This window comes from Myripristis murdjan, chromosome 16, assembly GCF_902150065.1.
Source record: "Myripristis murdjan chromosome 16, fMyrMur1.1, whole genome shotgun sequence".
NCBI lineage: Eukaryota > Metazoa > Chordata > Actinopteri > Holocentriformes > Holocentridae > Myripristis > Myripristis murdjan.
The window spans coordinates 15,341,458-15,360,112 of record NC_043995.1 but is presented as its reverse complement, the minus strand read 5'-3'; the positions used below and the strand labels follow the sequence as shown (position 1 = coordinate 15,360,112).

The 18,655-nt window shown below is 41.5% G+C and overlaps 2 protein-coding genes across 2 annotated transcripts; one reads left to right on the top strand and one right to left on the bottom strand.

Annotated features, from left to right (window-relative positions):
- Positions 1-1,344: 1,344 nt before the first annotated feature.
- rcc1 (regulator of chromosome condensation 1) lies at positions 1,345-7,427 on the top strand. Its single transcript, XM_030073403.1, has 10 exons — positions 1,345-1,493; positions 2,764-2,854; positions 3,016-3,203; positions 3,316-3,483; positions 4,122-4,218; positions 4,318-4,440; positions 4,559-4,699; positions 4,898-5,017; positions 5,616-5,768; positions 5,983-7,427. Exons 2-10 carry the CDS (start codon positions 2,776-2,778, stop codon positions 6,156-6,158), a joined length of 1,245 nt encoding a protein of 414 aa, XP_029929263.1. The 5' UTR covers positions 1,345-1,493; positions 2,764-2,775; the 3' UTR covers positions 6,159-7,427.
- A 7,304-nt stretch (positions 7,428-14,731) lies between these two features.
- On the bottom strand, positions 14,732-17,543 carry oprd1b (opioid receptor, delta 1b). The gene is made up of 3 exons (XM_030073413.1): positions 17,197-17,543; positions 15,523-15,878; positions 14,732-15,295 (listed from the first exon to the last, which is right to left on the bottom strand). The coding sequence occupies exons 1-3, from the start codon at positions 17,463-17,465 to the stop codon at positions 14,766-14,768; spliced, it is 1,155 nt and encodes a 384-aa protein (XP_029929273.1). The 5' UTR covers positions 17,466-17,543; the 3' UTR covers positions 14,732-14,765.
- Between the last annotated feature and the right edge of the window lie 1,112 nt (positions 17,544-18,655).

Here is an 18,655-nt window from a genome sequence, read left to right as displayed (position 1 = left end):
TGCTAAATAACCCACTCTTAATTGCAAGGGACATTTTTTTTCTGTTTGTGAAAGTAACACATTTGCTGGCTTTATTCATGACAGCTTTTAACAGTTTAGATGTAATATTGATCAAGAGCACATCAGCTGCAGACTAATGTGAACTCCGAACAACTGGATGAGATGGTGCAGCTGTTTGGATACTGAAGTCATCTACATCTCCCCTAGATTCACTCCAAAATCATATTTATTTGCAATTATTGATTCCCTGTCAAAAGAAATACTGATCATCATTAACACTTACTTCAATTTGGTGTTTTTCTTAAAACCCTAACACTGCCTTTGACATAGTTGATCATCATATTCTAACTCACAGAAGAGAGCATGAGGCATGCCTGTCTGATGCTGATCTGGTTTAGGTCATATACCCAAAGCAGATATTTCTCTGTTTCTTTTGATGTAAACTCAGTATAATAATTGATATAATTTGTGATGTTCCTCAGGGGTTAGGTTTTCGGCCTGTGCCTGACAGAAAAGTTACACAAACAATTTCCTGTTGCACCTGTAAAAATGGAACTTTTATCTGTGAATTTTCTCTTTGTGTGTGAAATTAATATTTCTCATGCAATTTGCTATGATCACATGCAACTGCAGGTGTCAACACTTGAACAACAACAACAAAACAATCTTGACACAACTTTCTATTGGAATACAATATGCAGCTTGTTGGATTACAAAAAACATTGTTCACATGTGGGCCCAAAAACAACTTGTGAATTCATGTTTTTGTTTTTTTCACTTGGGCTTTGGACATGGATTCACTGGCTGTGGGGGATTTGAGGCCTGTCAGCTCAAAGGTGGACTACATGACTGTGGATATGGTAATATACTTGAATACTTGTTTAAAGCATGAGGGTGAACAGACAGGGCATTTCCATATGAATTCTCTGTTTCAGAGGAGCAGCAGTTTGAAATCTTGGTAAGGGTGCAGGTCTTAATCACCGAAGCACATCAGCTTTTTATTATCTATTATCCATTATGTTACCTATCTCTTAGTTTTTGACACTTGTCTAAAGCAGTTTTCTCTATGTGATATGCATTGTTATGTCTGCTTTGCACTTATTTCACACTAAAAGGAGGTCTGCTTGTTCTTGGCCTCATCTACTCCTTTGAGTTACAGTGGGCTTTTTTTTTTTTTTTTTTTTTTTTTTGAATTCTCCACTCTTAGAGTCAAACCTGACAACAGCTTCTATTAGCTTGTCACCAGAAAGTATTTTCTCAAAAATAACAAGTTGACGCTCTGGTAGGATGAGTGCCCTGTGTAATATACCGTGGAGTGCAGTTGTTAAGAGCTGACAGTGCTGTCGGTGGTGTGTGCCTCTTCCTCTTTAAGGAGGCAGGCACGCCGGAAGACCAAACGCCACGCGCCTTGTGTGTCAGTAGTCCGGGACCCGGGAGCCGCCGCCGCACCTTCACTCTGGACAGCTGACATCTCCTCTCTCTGACCACTACAGGTTAGTGAACTGACCAAGGTGTCCGTGTGGGAAAGTATTAGCAGACATGCTCGTTAAGCGGCTCAGGCTCCGCTCGGTCAGTGAAGTCCGTTACTACATTTTCATTCATTCCAAACGTCGTGCTAACGCTGTTAGCTGGTTAGCTAGCTAGCTAGGTAGCTTTCAACGTTAAGGTTATGGGTTCTAACTTAGCTAGCTAGCTAACAATTGTTACCTTACAACACCTCGGGTATATTGTGAACATAATGGAGTGCATGCGTGCTGTCACGGCCAGCTTAATGTGGGGGCTTCGTTTCCTTTTAACGTTGCTTTCAAACTTAGCTGCCGTCAGCTAGCTAACCTTCCTGTGCAGTGTTAGCCCGGAGGCATGTGTGGTGCCAGCGTTAGATCACGTTGCTTATTTTGAACTGGCACGTCCTCACATGTCCCTCTGAAAAGTTTGTTTGCTGTGGAGAGGCTCTGGATAAAAATGTAAACTTCGCGCAGCTGCTTGAGGAATTTAAGTGTTTCTGTGAATCGGAGCAAAATTATCGTTCGCATTAAGTTTGTGTTCACCTCGACTTGTTGGTTGGCTTTTTGTTTGGCGGACGTTGAAGTTCCATATCAGAGCCGAGCAGCAGCACAGCTGTCTGTCGTGAAGGATACTGACTGTGAGCCAGCCATTGACATGACTTTCCCTCCAGCTGCTGAGCTCCAACAGCCCCGGACCAATGTTAGCTCAGATATGTCCAGGCCGAGTTTGAATCAATAGCTTGTGACTGTGGCTGCACTGGCCGTGTTACTAACAGCTTTCTGTGTTAGTGGTCATATTAATATGACTCTCATTAAATTCTATGGTTCTATGGTTTTAAATGAGCTGCAACGTGACTCCATGCACGTATTCGGATTAAATATACTGTTGGCTCCCAGTTCCCTCCTCATTTTCATATTAACTGCCACCATTATTATTATTACCGAGTGGGATTGTTTGTGATCACTATGTAAAAATAATGCATGGTGTTTGGTGTTACCCATTAAGTGCTTTCATAAGTAGGCCAATACAGCGATCCAGTAACCTGAAACTGCTCTACTCATTTTGGACAGTCGTTTTACAATATTGTAATGACTTGCAAAACAGCCCCACCCAGTGGTGAAACGACGTCACATCACTGTTCTCAGTGGGGTAGCAAACAAAAATATTTGTTAATGATACTTTTAAGGATCCATTTTTTCCTGGATATTTGATTCTATGCAAATCTCACTCATTTATATGTTTATGTCTTGCCCACAGTCTGTCGCTGCCATGCCTGCTAAAAAGACTCCCAGCAAGAGGAAATCTGAGATCAAAGAGGAGGATGATCAAGTTTCTAAGAAAGTAAAAGGTAAGGTGACGCATCTGACGGAATGATTAACCCTGTGGCTTAATCCATTTTGAGTTTGTTTGGTATTCCTGTGATCCCTGTGTTGGTTGTCATTAGATTTGCCATTGATTAGGTTAATTCAGTTGGGAATGCTGTCTCATTCTTTGTCGGTTGTGTGCCAGTGACTCACAGGAGCCATGGGAAGGATACAGGTCAGGTTCTTGTGCTTGGCCAGGGTGATGTTGGACAGCTGGGTCTCGGCGAGGACATCATTGAGCGGAAGAAGCCGGCCCTAGTGACCCTGCCAGAGGGCATTGTGCAAGTAATAGCTGGAGGCATGCACACTGTGTGCCTCAGTGACACTGGCAGTGTAAGTTAACATCAGTTGTATTTCTTTTTAACAGAAATTGCTGTTGTTTCATGAAAACACATTTAACATTCGGTTGAGAGGTTCCCAGATAAACTGTGCTCCACCATTTTAGGTCTACACGTTTGGGTGTAACGACGAGGGTGCCCTTGGTCGGGATGGGTCTGAGATGGTTCCAGAGAAGGTGGTGCTGGAGGAGAAGGTTGTTCAGGTGTCTGCTGGTGACAGCCACACGGCTGCACTCACAGAAGATGGCACAGTGTACCTGTGGGGCTCCTTCAGGGTCAGTTCACTACTGCTGCAACCAGCCAGGCCTGTGCTCTCACATGTGCATGATGTGACAGAGATTCACTCAGTTATTATTCCCATAAAGTTGTTGCTTTTAATACATGTGTTCTTATTCATCTTGCTTACATCATGGGATTTTTGTACATGGATCAAAATTAACTTTTTTACTTGGTGTAGCAATGATGCTCTCAACCTCTATAATCTTTGGACACCAGCTAACACTAGAGCATCCTTTTATTTTGTGTTTAATATATATGAATGTATTTTTTCACTTGTTGCCATGGCTTCTATCCTTCTCTAAATGGAGCATAGGAATTTAAGTTTTAATTTTGTTTTCATAACTAAACCAGCTGGATGAAGGTCTGTTATCATTAAACAGCCAGCATGTCGCTGTTTCTTTTTAGAGTCATGCTTGGTCTAAAGAAGTAAGGTAATTAAATTATTTGTAGGTGCACAAGTGTGCCCAAAATTAATTTTCAGCTCATAGAATTTCAAATTTAAGCATTTTTGCTGCCAGCCAGCAAAGTCACATTTCAAAGCCCATGCTGTGTTTTCAGTATCAGAAAATATTAGCCACATATTTCTTGTGGCATGAAAATTTACATATTGCTGTTTTCATTTGTATTGTATTAGGATAACAATGGTGTTATTGGTCTTCTGGAACCCATGAAAAAATGTGCCTTTCCTGTCAAAGTACCCATGAGAGAGCCTGTTGTGAAAATTGTGTCAGGTAAGGAATGATCCCCAACAAGACCCTCTGTAGTAATTTGTTCTCTAAATACTTATTTGTAGCACTGTATCTGTCTCATGCTTATGAATGTGTTTCCAGGCAATGACCACCTTGTAATGGTGACAGTGGAGGGAAATCTCTTCACCTCAGGCTGTGGAGAGCAGGGGCAGCTGGGAAGGGTGCCTGAGCTGTTCTCGAACAGAGGCGGCAGGAAAGGCCTTTGTATGTAACTTTAGTCTTTACAGCCTAAATACCTCCTCATTTTGGAATAATAAGGCAGAAATTCTGTAAATTCAAATATCTAATACTGTGGCTGACTGTCTGCACACTTGTATTGCAGCAAGGTTGCTGGTGCCCCAGGAGGTAAAAGTCAAAGGCAAGGTTCACTTCGTCGATGCCTTCTGTGGAGCGTACTTCACCTTTGCCGTATCTAGAGAAGGTTATGTGTACGGGTTCGGCCTGTCCAACTACCACCAGCTTGGTTAGTTTGACACATCAGTATTTCAGCCCTTGTCAGTTTGTCTATTTTGATGACATGAATTGACTTTATTGCATGTTGTTTCATTTTTAAATCTTTTGGTACAGTCACATTGTGCTGTCCTGAAATCAGTGTAGTGTGGCATTGTGGGCTTTTTTTTTTTTACCTCTGTCCTTGCAACATCTTTTTCAATCTTTCCAGGGACTAAAAGCAACAAGATGTGTTTTGTCCCAGTGAAACTGACATGCTTCAAAAACTCTACCACCTCTTGGGTCGACTTCTCAGGAGGACAGCACCACACAGTCTGCCTTGATGCTGAAGGTAAGCTGCAGTCAACCAATGGCATCAACAAGGCATATCGGACAAAGCCAGATTCATACCATGATACTACTGGGAGAGCATTCAAGAGTCGTACAGTCTGATTACCATACATGTTACATCAACTGTATCACCAGATGTCATGCACTAAAAGTTTTTAAAAGTTGGGCTATAGCACTAAAGTTAGCTCTCCACTCCAATACTGCATCTCCAAAGTCTTGCTTTCTGATCTGTCACTAAATGACAACAGGAAAAGAAAGCCAGATATAAACAACATATCTAACTTCATAAAGGGACACAAGAACAGGAGTTCTATTTAAAGTGTAAAGGCTATGTAGAAACCTTCTCAAAAGTAATAACAATGTTTTAATTTTTTTTTTTCTCTAAATCCTCCTTTCATATGAGTGTTTCTTAAATTTGCTTGGAGGCTATTCCAAAAGTGGGGGCCATAAAAGCTAAACAGTGCTTCTCTGTCCATTTTACATTTGCACATGTATTGCTGCATGCTGTAGCCTGCGTTATATTCTGGTGGAAAAGACTCCTGTTGGCATCTGTTTAATGACTCAAACAATAAATCTGTCTGCATTCTCTTTTCTATCAGGACAGGTGTACAGCCTGGGCAGAGCAGAGTACGGTCGTCTTGGTCTAGGCCAAGGGGCTGAGGAGAAGAGCGAGCCCACACGTGTGACAGGGATTGAGCCAGCCAGTGCCGTGACATGCGGGGCGTCTGTCAGCTATGCTGTCACTAGAGAAGGTGAGAGACAGTAAATGTAACATGGGGTTTGCTCATCGTCTGTTTGCTGAGGGAGCATAGTTTTGCTTACTTCTATAGCAATGAAGTAGTGAACGACAAAACTTTAACTTATTATAGCACAAAACAGTAGTTGCTTGACGCTGTGACGGTAGCTCTAGCTGATTGGAAATGAATGGATGCTCACTCCGCTGCTTCTTGGCTGTGCTTCCTCCAGGATCAGTGTATGCGTGGGGAATGGGCACCAACCTTCAGCTTGGCACAGGTGAGGAGGATGACGAGTGGAACCCTGTGAAGATGACAGGCAAGCAGCTGGAGAACCGTGCTGTAATAATGGCCTCCAGTGGGGGGCAGCACACAGTCCTTTTGGTGAAAGACAAACAGGAGAGTTGATGTCTCCCTCAGGCAGAGAGTGATGGGTGATGTTTTGATCTGTTGTCAGTGGGTTCCTGTTAAGATGCCTAAGTATTGGGAGGGGGTTAAGCCACATGTGACTTTCTGTGCTGAGCCAAGAGAGTGTAAGGGGGGGAGAGGTGAGGTTTGACCTCACCTATGACAGCTCTCCTGCCCCCGAGATGGAGAAAACTTTCATGGGATGTTTTCTGTAGATCATGGCAAACAAGGGACTATTTTTTTTTTTTTTTTTTAACTAGTTTTTGATTTTTGTTCTGGATTATTTCCAATAAACACCTTTTAGTATGACTGTGAGATGGTATGTGTGATGTTTATGAATGTTTGATTGTGCTTGTATGCATGTAAATAAGAAAAGGGAGAGGACAAGCCCTCCCATCTACAACCTTTTTAAATTTTATTTTCTTAAAATGTTTTTTTTTTTGTTTTTGTTTTTGTTTGAAGCAATAATTCAAGTCCATTTCAGTGCAGTTAAGTCTGAATCTGTTTATTTTACCCATAGCACACAAAATTGCTGTTATTTGAACATTTGAGTAGCAATTCATACTGTATTATCCTTTTTCTTGCTTTGTCCAATCTGAAAATAAAGATGAATTTTTAAAATTTCAAGTCTTTTTATGAGATGCAGTAACGCTAGTCATTTACACCTTATGTGACATGTTAGCACGTCTGCTGAAGGGAGAAACAAAGCAGACTCCCCGTGTTATTCCAATGAAGTTTGACAGTTCGGTGTTGATCTGCCGCACTTCTTTGTGTTCACAAAAGACAAGTTCTTTTCATTGAAGTCTTGGAGACGCTCTGCTGTAATTGAATGAAAGGAAAACCTTTTAGGAACACACTACCTATTGTAGAACGTATGTGCACATGTACTACTATAATGAGATAATTTGCCAAAATGTTAAGCAGGATTCCGCGTTAGAGAATGGAGGTTTTGTTTCTTGCTTATACACAGATGACAGACTTTGTCTGCCTACTTTAGAAGAGAAACTTCCATGTCAGATCATATAGGAATACTTTTTGACCTTTATGAGGCATTTAATGCTGTCATTACAATCATCAAATTGGTTTAAGCCTGCACTTGGTTCGACTGGTGAGAAAGAGAAAGTATTGCTGAAGATTGCAGAGAGTTTCAATGCCTTGTCCAAGGACGTGACAGTGTATTTTTACAGTCTTGGTTGTTGCAGTCTTGTCAATTGTCCAAACATTCTGTCCTCACTGATTATTAGCTGATAATAAAAAGTTTTCATTTAATTGTCCCAGTATTACTCAATATCATAATTCAAGTCCAGACTCCAATCTTCAGTCTTTGTCTGACCACTGCTGCCTAACAGTTGCACCCTAATCTCTTCAATTATATTATGCATTCAGCATGCATACATGCATGAATGTAATTCAGAAACACGTAAAGATGTAAATGATGACAAGTGTATACATCAAAGCAGCATGCTTTTGTGTGAAATGTATTTGTCATGTGTTCTTGCTTTCATCTGTCCTAAAGGAGTCATGAAGAGATAATGGATGGGTCATATGAAAAGCCCTTGTGGCACTGTGTTTTCCAAAGACCTTTGAAATGCTCGAGTATCTCTCATAAGCAGCTAATTGACCAGCCAGAGCCTCTGCTATTGTTTGTTGTTTATAGCTGTTTGTTCTGTGAGAAAGAAAAATGTCAGGAATAAATTTGATTGTCAGCACCGTTGACTGCTGCTCACTTATGGTTAATCCAGGGCTTCATTGTGCCCGTACAAATCTCTAAAACCCATCATGTGATAGATGTGTGGAAGGAAAATTCACATTTAACTGTTGGATATTTTTGACAGTTTCCATGGCTCCCTTCTTGTCACTGTCGCTGTGTTTTACAAAGCCTGTACATGAATGTTTTTTTTTTTTTTTTTTTTTTTTTGGATATGTAAAATGAGGTGCAATTGTAGATCACATCTGTCGAGCACGGTGGTTCAGCTTCTACAAAACTGAATCCTGCAAACATTTATCAGAAAGGTCATCAAAGCCCTGGTCTGGTGAGAGGGCCAAGAAGGCTTTTATTTCTGATTACTTAGAAACAAGAATGAATTAGATGATGTGAAAGTGTTTAAAGGCTGGTAAGTCTTAAAGTGAAGATTTACCACAGCATGGTACTTGTATAATTTCAGTTAAGTCATTTCTTCTATTCTGCTGTGATACAAGAAAACCAATTATAGTCTGTCTTGATAATGGTGCATTAATTGAAAAAGCAGACATTGTTACACATTGCAGGCTTAGGTGTGATTGCGTTGGTGTATACTCAGTTTTTTCCTCTCAGCGTATTTTATTTATCGCCTAAATATCACTTCACATCCTGTTGATTAATGGGTTGTTTTTGGATTGTTTTGGGGTTGGTTGCATGTGGTGTATCCCTCCTCTTTGATTCTGCACCCTGTGGACCAAAAGTACAGGCCAAACTGCTTCAGATAATAAGCTGATTTAAGATTTCAGTAACTGTCTAGGTCAATCAAAATGTGCATATCTTAAACATACTGGAAGAGCGATTCAAATGGAGGTACATACAGGATTTAGCCTGATTAATGTTAAAACCACGTAACCTCATCCACTTCCACAGACATGCAGCGATTCATTTCTTTCATATGCCAAAATTATGCAGTTTTTTTTTCCTAAATTCATGTGGATTCTAATCCCATTCTTTTTAAACTAATTACAGGGGAGACAGAGGAGCCTGGCACACCTGGAGCACCACACAGTCTCTCTAAGAGGCAGCAGAATTAATCATGGTAAATTGGCTGCTTCACTCAGAGCTTTACATAAGGCATTTCATAACCTTGCCGTTGTCTTCTTTGATGGGTTTACAGTCATAGCAGGCTCATGACAAGCCTCACGTCGCATTCATAAATGACAGCCACATGCCATGGACATTATAACCGTGCTATTTAAGAAAGCATTGCTCATAGATCTGCCATCAGTGGGTTGTGGTGTCCCCTGAATCATCCCTGCTCCTTTGTTAATTAACTTGTCAATTAGAATTGTGCTATGTGCTTCTCCCCTAATTCCCATAATCAAGACATCTCAACTTCTGTGATGATTTGAAGGCTGTTGTTGTCCACCTCAGCCCCTGCATTCTTTCTCTATCTGTGTGTGTATAGACATAGTATGGACAGGTAAAAAAAAAAAAAATGATTGCCTCATACACTGTTTCTACATTCAACCCACTCATCCAACATACAGCTCTTAGAGTGGTTATGAAACACTTAACATCCCGTTGTCATTTTCTATTATTTCTGTCCTGAAATTGCAGTGTGTGTGAGAGAAAGAGAGAGAGAGAAAAAGAGAGCTTGTATTCAACCCACTTGTCCAACATATAACTCATAATACACTTAACAAATATCCCATTTTTAATGCCTTGCATTTCTCTTTTGCAAGTGATCATAGAGGCGCAAAACTGGAAACTATTTCTTCATCTGTCACATCCAGCAGGTGCTGTGCTCTGGCTTACGGGTATATTTCAAACCCCTCAGGACAAAACTAGCTGTGAGACACTACATATCCTTATACTAGCACATTGTTATAAATTCATGTTACACCCTATGATGCTTCCTATTGTCTTCTGACTGCAAGCAGTGAGCTGCGAGCTCAAGAAAATTTGAGGTAAAGCAAAAAGTATCTGTAACTGGCAGCAAGCATTATTACAACCGCTCAGTGGTTGTAAAAAGAATTTAACAAAAAAGACTGGTTGTTACTAAGGACCACGGCGCAAGAGAAACAACAAATGTATGAAGTGCTCAACTGTTGCCATGGTAAAGTAGATGTTTGGTTCTGAAAGCCGCATGCACTAAGAAGTGAAAGGTTTGCAGCGAGCAAGCATGCATTTATGTGAGTGTGTGCACGAAACCAAATGGGGCATTATTAAGAAATGAATAACTTTGCACCATACTGTATCCCTCCTGCTCTTAAACTGCGGGTGCATCATTGTCGGCAGGCCATGCCTGTAATTACTGAAGATTGCCTTGGTAAATTGGACTCCCTTGTCCAGTGGGGCTGAAGGCTTCTTGTGTGGCTGCGAGCCCCACAAAGGAGAATCGGCAGCTGTTCAGGGGCTTGTAAGAGAGGCCGAGCTCCTCAACCAGTGCATGTTTACAGATCTGTCATGTTTACCAGATGTCATCAGCCATCAAGCCCCACCTATGAAGCACCATGGTGTGTGTGTGACTCATCCCATTAACAGACATTTCTTGTTATGTACCTGATATCCACGGCAGAGTGCTAATGATTTTGTGCTAATTACTGGCGGAGCCCTACCTAAGCTGTCATGATATGAATCTCTCATGGAGGGCAGCTGAATTGAAAAACAGGGTATCAGTCTCTCAGGGTGCTTCAGGGGATATAAAGGGATGGTTATGCTGGATCCTGTGGAGGAAAACGGGTTTGCCAGCCCTGCCTCTTACGCCTCATAGGGTGCCTCTCAGCTGGCAGATGGAGCCCAGTTTGAATCCCTCTCTTAGCTCCACAACAGGATAGAAAGGACTATTTGGCGCCTTCTGAAACACCCAGTCAATCTGCCACACAGCATTTTGCACTTCTGGCATTACATAAACACCTCAGTCGACTGCAAAGTCTGATGATCTGTCTTATGGCAGGATGCCAGCACTGAAAGCATTATGCCACAGTGCATTACCAGAATTTCTGCATATGTGATCATTACTGCAATAAACGATTTCACTTGGGTCTAAGTGGGCTTTTTCCATCCTTAATTTCTCATTTTAGTTTTGACTCAGCATTGCCAGGTTTTCCACTGTCAGCCAAGATTTGTTGATATTGTGCATGAAAAACAGATGAAAAGCCTTGGTGCTGTAGGTGTCTATTGTGGTGGATCTGTCATGTCTGAATGGCATCCACTGAGGTTCTTTATGCAGTGGCTCAAGGCTAGACAGTCAGATTTACATGGTTTTGATGATAATCTGTATGCACAGTGGACTGGAGAGCAAAGCAGTTAGTACTGTTACTACACTCCACAGATATCATGAAGCCTCACTAAGAGCCACAAGAGCCAGGGAAGTCACTCTTTCTCGCTTTATCACTCTATAACTCCCTCTGTGTTAATTTGTTTGAGTGCATCAGCCTGCATTTGACAGGGTGAAAAAATGAAAGCATTTAATCATCTGCATACAGTCTGAATTGGTCTGAATCTCCGTTTGAATTCTGTATGACAGCCATTGGGTTAAATGCTAGTTGTTTATGCATGGAGGCTCTCCCTCTCTCTCAACAAACCCAAAGTTTAAGTTATATTTCAATTGCACAGATAGAAAGCTTTTGCTGCAGAAGTCATACTCAATAATTAAGACTGGCTGCACATGGAGCAGCTCAAATGCAACTTTAGTTCTACACAACTTAGTTGTTTGGAGTTCCATGGGAGAACCATCCAGCAAAAATCATGCATTGGGGTTGCATCATCTGAAATGAGCTGTATGAGTTTAATGACTTAGCAACAGTAAAAGTTTCATTTGCAACTTGCAACAAATTGCACAGAAGGTGCATTGTTTGAAGTCAGCCTTACATTTGGATCTTCAGTCATGACAATACAGACATCTGACTGCTTTTGAAGCAGCAAGGAAAAAGAGATTGATGACTGGTCGATGGTCAGGAGTCGGCTCGTGGCATTTGGCTGGAATTCTCTTAAATAATTCATTTTCCTGTAGTTGTTTTTGGCACAGTGAACATCAGTGCAGAGCCATCTATATTTCATAGGACACATATAGCTGAGACTGAGCTCTGTGGTGCAGAGGAAATCTTTAGCTGACCCCGCCTCTCAATCATCTCCCAACAAGAATGCAGCTGACGGGCATCTGGTCTGCTATTTTCTCTGATGAGCAGTTTGCATATATGAACATGTGATGGGTATGTCAGTTGTTGATTATCATGAGCGATTGTAGCGCTCTATTAGTTTGGACTAAACAACATCTTCACTAAACTTAAACCCCCAATGACCACCAGCCAGCCGCCCACCCAGCCTCCAGCCTCTAGCATAACCCTAACCCTAGCACCCAGCCCTGACCCTATAACCCTAACCTCCCAGTGACCACCAGCCAGCCACCCTCCAGCCTCCAGCCATGCTGGAGCTCCAAGTGTAAAGGATGTAAGTAAACCAGATTTGGGGAGGGCTCATTCACTGTACCTTTTCAGGGGCAGGGCCATTTCTGTGGACGGGCCTGCATCATAGGTCTGTTAGTTCAGTTACAGGACACTAAAGTGAAGTATGATTTCAGCCTTTTTATGTGTGCAGGCAAATTAAGTGATTATTGTTGGTGATTTTCAAAAGACAGCTGGATGATTTGAGACTTACATGTTCTTGAGGAAACAGGATGTATAACCTGGCTTTCTTTAATGAAAAATACAAGTAATATTTCCTCTGAGAGCATGTTGTCTACTACCATAATTACACTTGTAAATATGTCACATGATCTACAGCCTTACTGGCATTCACAGTAGAAGTTCAAGTGTTTACTACATTTGTAATAACCACAGAAAACAAAGTATTGGACTAAAACTTGAAGTGAAAAAATTTTTTGAAACTGTACAGCTATATTTCAATCTAAAAGCACTTGCCAGACATAAGTTATTTATTATAACAGTTATGTTGATTTTCACTAAAAACAAAAGCATTTATTACAGCTGTACAATAAAATATCTACTAACACACAAAATGTGAAGCATATTAAAGATCAAGTACTTATTTTCTACAAAACTGTTCACTTTCGGTCAACATGAATGAACATAAGACTGAATGAGGCATTACGTTTTGTAATTTCATTCACTTGCAAAATCGTAGATATCTGCAGACAAAAAAACATCTGTAAAAGCTGTTCGTACAATAATGGTTAGTAAAGTTTTGTAGATCGAATATTAAGCACATTTATAGCACTTTTTGTAAATACATGGTAATATAGCATTTGAACCTACTGTAGACAAGAGTAGCTTAACAATAGAGTAGTCTGACAGCAAATTGGAGCAAAAATAAGTCACTTCATTACTTAACACAACTGTCAAAGTTGTTACAGAACAATAACATTTTTACACTTGAAATTTATGCCATGTTAAATAAAAGAGAGAAATGGTTTGTGTCAGCTGCAATTTGGTTATTGACTGTGCAAAAACAAAACTGTCACTGTCAAAGCCTTTGGATCAGGAAAAGTGGAACATGTGTGACAATGCTTTTCATTGCTTTTTGCTCAGACTCAGACTTGCCTCCTTGCCAGTGGATGTTAGTTCAAGGTCATTTAATCACCTAGCTGTGAGTTAAAATAACAGTGCCACTTTTCCCTTCAGCTGTGCCATCTGAGTTTACTGTAAGTTGGATGTCTGAGTTGTGAAAACAGAGGGCACCCTAATTGCTCGAGGAGTGGAAACACTGAGTCAGCTCAACACTGATGTACAGGATGAATAGTCAGTGGCAGTGCCAGTCATCTCTGTGTATTCATGAAGGGAATACTCTCTGTCATTTAAGCTGTCTTTTGCAGGCTTCCTTCATAATGTGTAAGATGGGGGAAAACTTACATAGAAACTTACATAGAAATTACATAGAAAATATAATACTGTTGCCATATAGAATGTCACCTCCAAGGATATTCATCATGTTCTTAACTATGGCCTTTTTTCTGTCATCATTACTAACATTACTAACATCACCCCTGTACCTTTTTGTAATAGTCTATTAAAATATCAAACATTACATTGGATATCTCTTCTAGTTTACAGAGCAAGTGCACTGAGACTGAACATTCACACGACCGGATTTACAGTGCCTTACTAATAATGTTGGCCACTGTTGCTCATACCAGTCTATATTTGTAGTATGTCTGTTTCATTTCACATGGGTGCATATGCACATGGTCTAACAGGCATGCACTCTCTGAGAGCATATGTACATGTTAAATTCAGTGTCACTGGCACAAGTATACACATAGAAGGACTTAGAGGTGTTTTTATTCATCCATCCCTCCATTTCCCATGCCCACTCATGCCTAATCAGGGTCATGGGGGCTGGAGCCTATCCCAGTATGCACTGGGCAGAAAACAGGGAAGCAGCCTGGACAGGTTGCCAGTCCATCACATTGGTAACATACAAACACACTCATACACATTCATACCTATGGGAAATTTAGAGTCTTAATTCACCTGATCTGTCTTTGGACTGTGGGAAGAAACTATGGAAATCCACTTGAACACAAGGGGAAAAATTAACTCCACACAGAACGGAGCAGGGCCGATGTTCAAACCCCAGACATTCTTGCTGAGGTGACACTGAGCCACTGTGCCACCCTATAGGTATTTCACTGTGTACCACACTCTCGCTTCCACGATTTGTGTTTCTGCTTGTTATTTTTGAAGAACAATGTTTTACAAACCCATCAAGACTGTGGATATTTCTCGCATGACCCTAAAACCGAGACAAAATCAATTAAATGATCAGTGAATTCTATAAATAGTAGGTCAAAACCTACAACGGCAGACTCAGAGCTCTGTGGTAGAGAACTGCGTGACCTCAGTCTGCAGGTCATCCTGAACTGCTCTGTGGCCAGAGTCTCCAGCCCGCTCATCCATGCCTAGTCATACAGGCTTCCTCGCTGTTTCTTCAAGGGCACAAACGGACACAGGCTCCCGTGTTGTATTTCGGGCCCTGGTGAAGCTGCTCTGCTCCATGTGGGAACGATAAGGCAGGCAGAAATCCCTGAAACACCTCTTGAAGTTCTCATCCAAGAAGGCGTACAGAACGGGGTTGAGACTGCTGTTGAGGTAGCCCAGGGCGATGCAGAGATGCCAGCTGGCTACAACCAGAGGGTTCTTCTGGTCAACCTCCACCATGGTCTTGACACTGATGAAGATGTGAATGGGAGTCCAGCAGATGATGAAGGCTGCCACAATCACCAGGACCATGCGGGTGATCCGCCGCAGGTTCTTGTCCTTCTCCTTGGAACCAGATAGCAGACGGACACTCTTTAGTCGCAGGATCATCAGACTGTAGCAGACAGTGATGACCAGGACAGGCACCACAAAGGCAAAGATGAACACACAGATCTTTGTCACTGTGTCCCAGTACCACTGTGGTTTGGGAAAATTCAGTGTACAGACAGTGTTGCCTGTGGAGTTAAAACAATTAGATGTTTACTAGAGAGCTATGAAGAGAAACTAATACAAACTAATCACCCTTCTCAAATGCACCCACTCTTTAAGGGTGGAATTGCTCCCTGAGATAAACAGAGGCATTGTCTCTAAAGGTGCTAAACATTCTACATGGAGCGCTTAAGTGTTTATAAAATAGAGGTATTTTCCACTGTTTTCACTGCAAAGAGGAAAAATGCCTCACCTTTCTCCGTCACCTTGGTAACCGCCATGATCATTATAGGGACTCCGATGGCAGAGGACAGGATCCAGATGCAGACGTTGATGAGCTTGGCTTTGGCAGGTGTGCGGAAGTCCAGGGCCTTCACGGGGTGGCACACAGCAATGTACCGGTCCACGCTCATCATGGTGAGAGTGAAGATGCTGGTGAACATGTTGTAGTAGTCAATGGCAATGACCAGTTTACACAACAGCTCTCCAAAGGGCCATGTGTTCATCAGATACTTGGCACTCTGGAAGGGAAGAGTGCTAGTGGCCAGGGCATCGGCAAGAGCCAGATTGAAGATGTAGATGTTAGTGGCGGTCTTCATCTTGGTGTACCTGAATGGAAAAACAAGTGCCCAGTGCCTTAGGTCTTGTAATCATATCTGACCTAGACGTTTTAAGGTTTACCAACTATTGTATCATGATGAAGCAACATGTGAATGACCCAAGGCTCCCACCGAAATGCTGAAATTTATTATTTCATTGAATTCCTTTCCTCTCTCAACTCACAAATCTGCTATTTGCCCCAAAAATATATTGAACTAGTGAAAGAGTCTATTGGCTTATTGGATGCATAATGCTTCACAGCACTAAATGCATTTGAGAGCTTTTCACGCTCTGCCCTCCAGTTCGTCTGGCTCTAACCTAAATCACCCCCATTATGTGCAGGGTGACTGAATAGGAATACCTAAAGTAAACACACCATGTTCTAAACAGTTTAGCTTCGTTATCCACCATATTAATGAAAGTGGTTCAAAGTGACTGTAACCCTTCATTAAAAAAAAAAAAAAAAAAAATCCTCCATGTTTTGCAGTTAAGAGGGACAACAACTTGACAATTATGAACTGAAAACCCAATAAAAAAAAGGGGTCAAAAAAGCCTCTTTTTATACCTTTTAATTACACTATACCAACCCAGACAGCACATCTACTGAACATCACATCTTTCACGCATTTCTCCAGGAATTTTAAAAGCAATTTTAATGTTTAGTGAGATGACTGACGTTGGAATTTGGAGTCATCACAACATGAATAAAGACACCACAGTCCTTAACCACTGACCTGGTGACAAGGAATCAATATAGTAGGCTGCTCATTTTCCATACATATGAATGCTGAATTTATGTCATTCTTATGATGGATTTGCTGCAATAATGAGATTTCAAAACCAAACTGTACAACCCCCAGTCTTGTGTGTAGGTGTATGGGTGAATGTGTGGGTGTGCTTGAGAGTGGCTGTCAGACGGACACATTAATGGAGATGGTGAGCAGTTGCGAGCATTTATACAGGATATTCATAAGAAGCAGTATACCAGTGGGAAAACGCATGTTTACTGTGTATTCCTTGTCTAAAATCTATAATATTCCTATATAGAAACTCGGAGTGTGTCTGGGGTTGATCTCTAGTGACTTAAATGACTATTAAACTATTCTGCTAGATTTGTATGATATCATAAAATGTATTTTAGGAGTGTTATGGCTGTTCTTTGTGCGGACTTTTACTGATAAGCATAGCCAACAGCATTAGGAAATTTTGGGAATAATTTCGTCAAAGTCGAAAGTCGAAATAAGTCTCTCTTGGCTTGTTTTTCATTATTTTGATCTCAATACATGTCGTTTTCTTTATTCTAGGCTTACAGGTGGTAGTTTCTTACCTGACCACCCCGTACATAACAAGGACGTTTCCCAGCAGTCCCACCACACAGATTAGGGAGTAGAGAGCCGTGACACAAACTGCGATGATGAGACTTGTAGTGTCCCTTGCTGTGACTCTGCTGCTCTCGTTGCTTTTTGAAGGCACAAGCATGAGATCTTCGGAGAATGTAACATTGAAAGGGATTACTGGCACCGAGTAGAAGTCGGAAAAATTATCCTTAGCAGCAGCAGGAGCGGAAGCAGCAGCGGCAGAAGTGGAGAACTCCATTTCTTATTTCAGTTGAGGATTCCGTGCGAAAACAAAACGTCCTTTGCTCAAATTTCCAGCAGGTGGATAGGAGCGCACGAAAACTGGAAGGTATATCACCTAATCTTTCAAAGGAGGCTGGAGTCTCTCTCTCTCTCTCTCTCTCTCTCTCTCTCTCTTGCGAATGAGCTCCCTGCGAGGAGGCGCGCTGGCGCACAAAGCGTGAGCGCTTTCCTCCAAAATTCCTGCCTTGCCCATGGCAATGTCATTTGTCAGATATCTGGGCCATAAATATGCTTCATCACATTTATACTCATTTTGATTTGCCTCACCAATAGATTATGACGGACAAATTATATTCACTCCATTGTCCAAAGCACGTGATACACTTATTGTAATAGCAACCAATTTTGGTTAAATGTTTCCCAAGATTATTCAGGCTCATGCCTAATATGTTTAACTGGCATATTAAACCTTGATCCAGGCCAGTTCTTGCCATTGGAGTTTCTTCTGCTAGAACCTTTCATGCGGTGATATAAACTCTCTCCACCCATCAGAACCAGACTTAAATCCATTAAAACCAGAGGCTTGTCACGGCCATGGCCAGGTTGCATTTTCAGAGGCTGAGCATCGCTCCTGTTGAAGCTTTTCAGCTCAATCAGAGATTTTTATTAAGATATCTTTGTTGTTGCTACCGTCAACAATGAAGTACCCCACCCACTCTCCATGGCCTGTGGCTGTGGCGCTCCATTACCAGACCCACTGTTCTCACCAAACAGTCACCTCAGTGAAATTACCTTACTAAACCACAGCTGTGATGCAATTACCTGCCAGAAGCAGAGGTCTGATGAAATATTTAAGGTGGGCTTGATAGCCTATAGCAGTCACACGCATGGAACAGCAATTTGTAAATTGCTCCATCTCACTGTAATTTTCCTGGGCTGGTAACAGAGACAATGCCATGCTCAAACACACATGCATATACATATTCAGATGCATTAAGCTGTGGACACTGAATGATCAGTATGTAATGGTGCAGGTTTACTCAAATCAAACTATTTCCATGTCTTTGATGTCTCTCTCATCCCACTGAAATTCAAGAGACCTCAGTTCAGGAAGTTGGTAGGTAAGACATTATCAAATATGTGAATTGTCATCTTTGAGCATAAAATTTTGCTCAACCAGTTGTGGATTAATTTTTCCAACCTGGG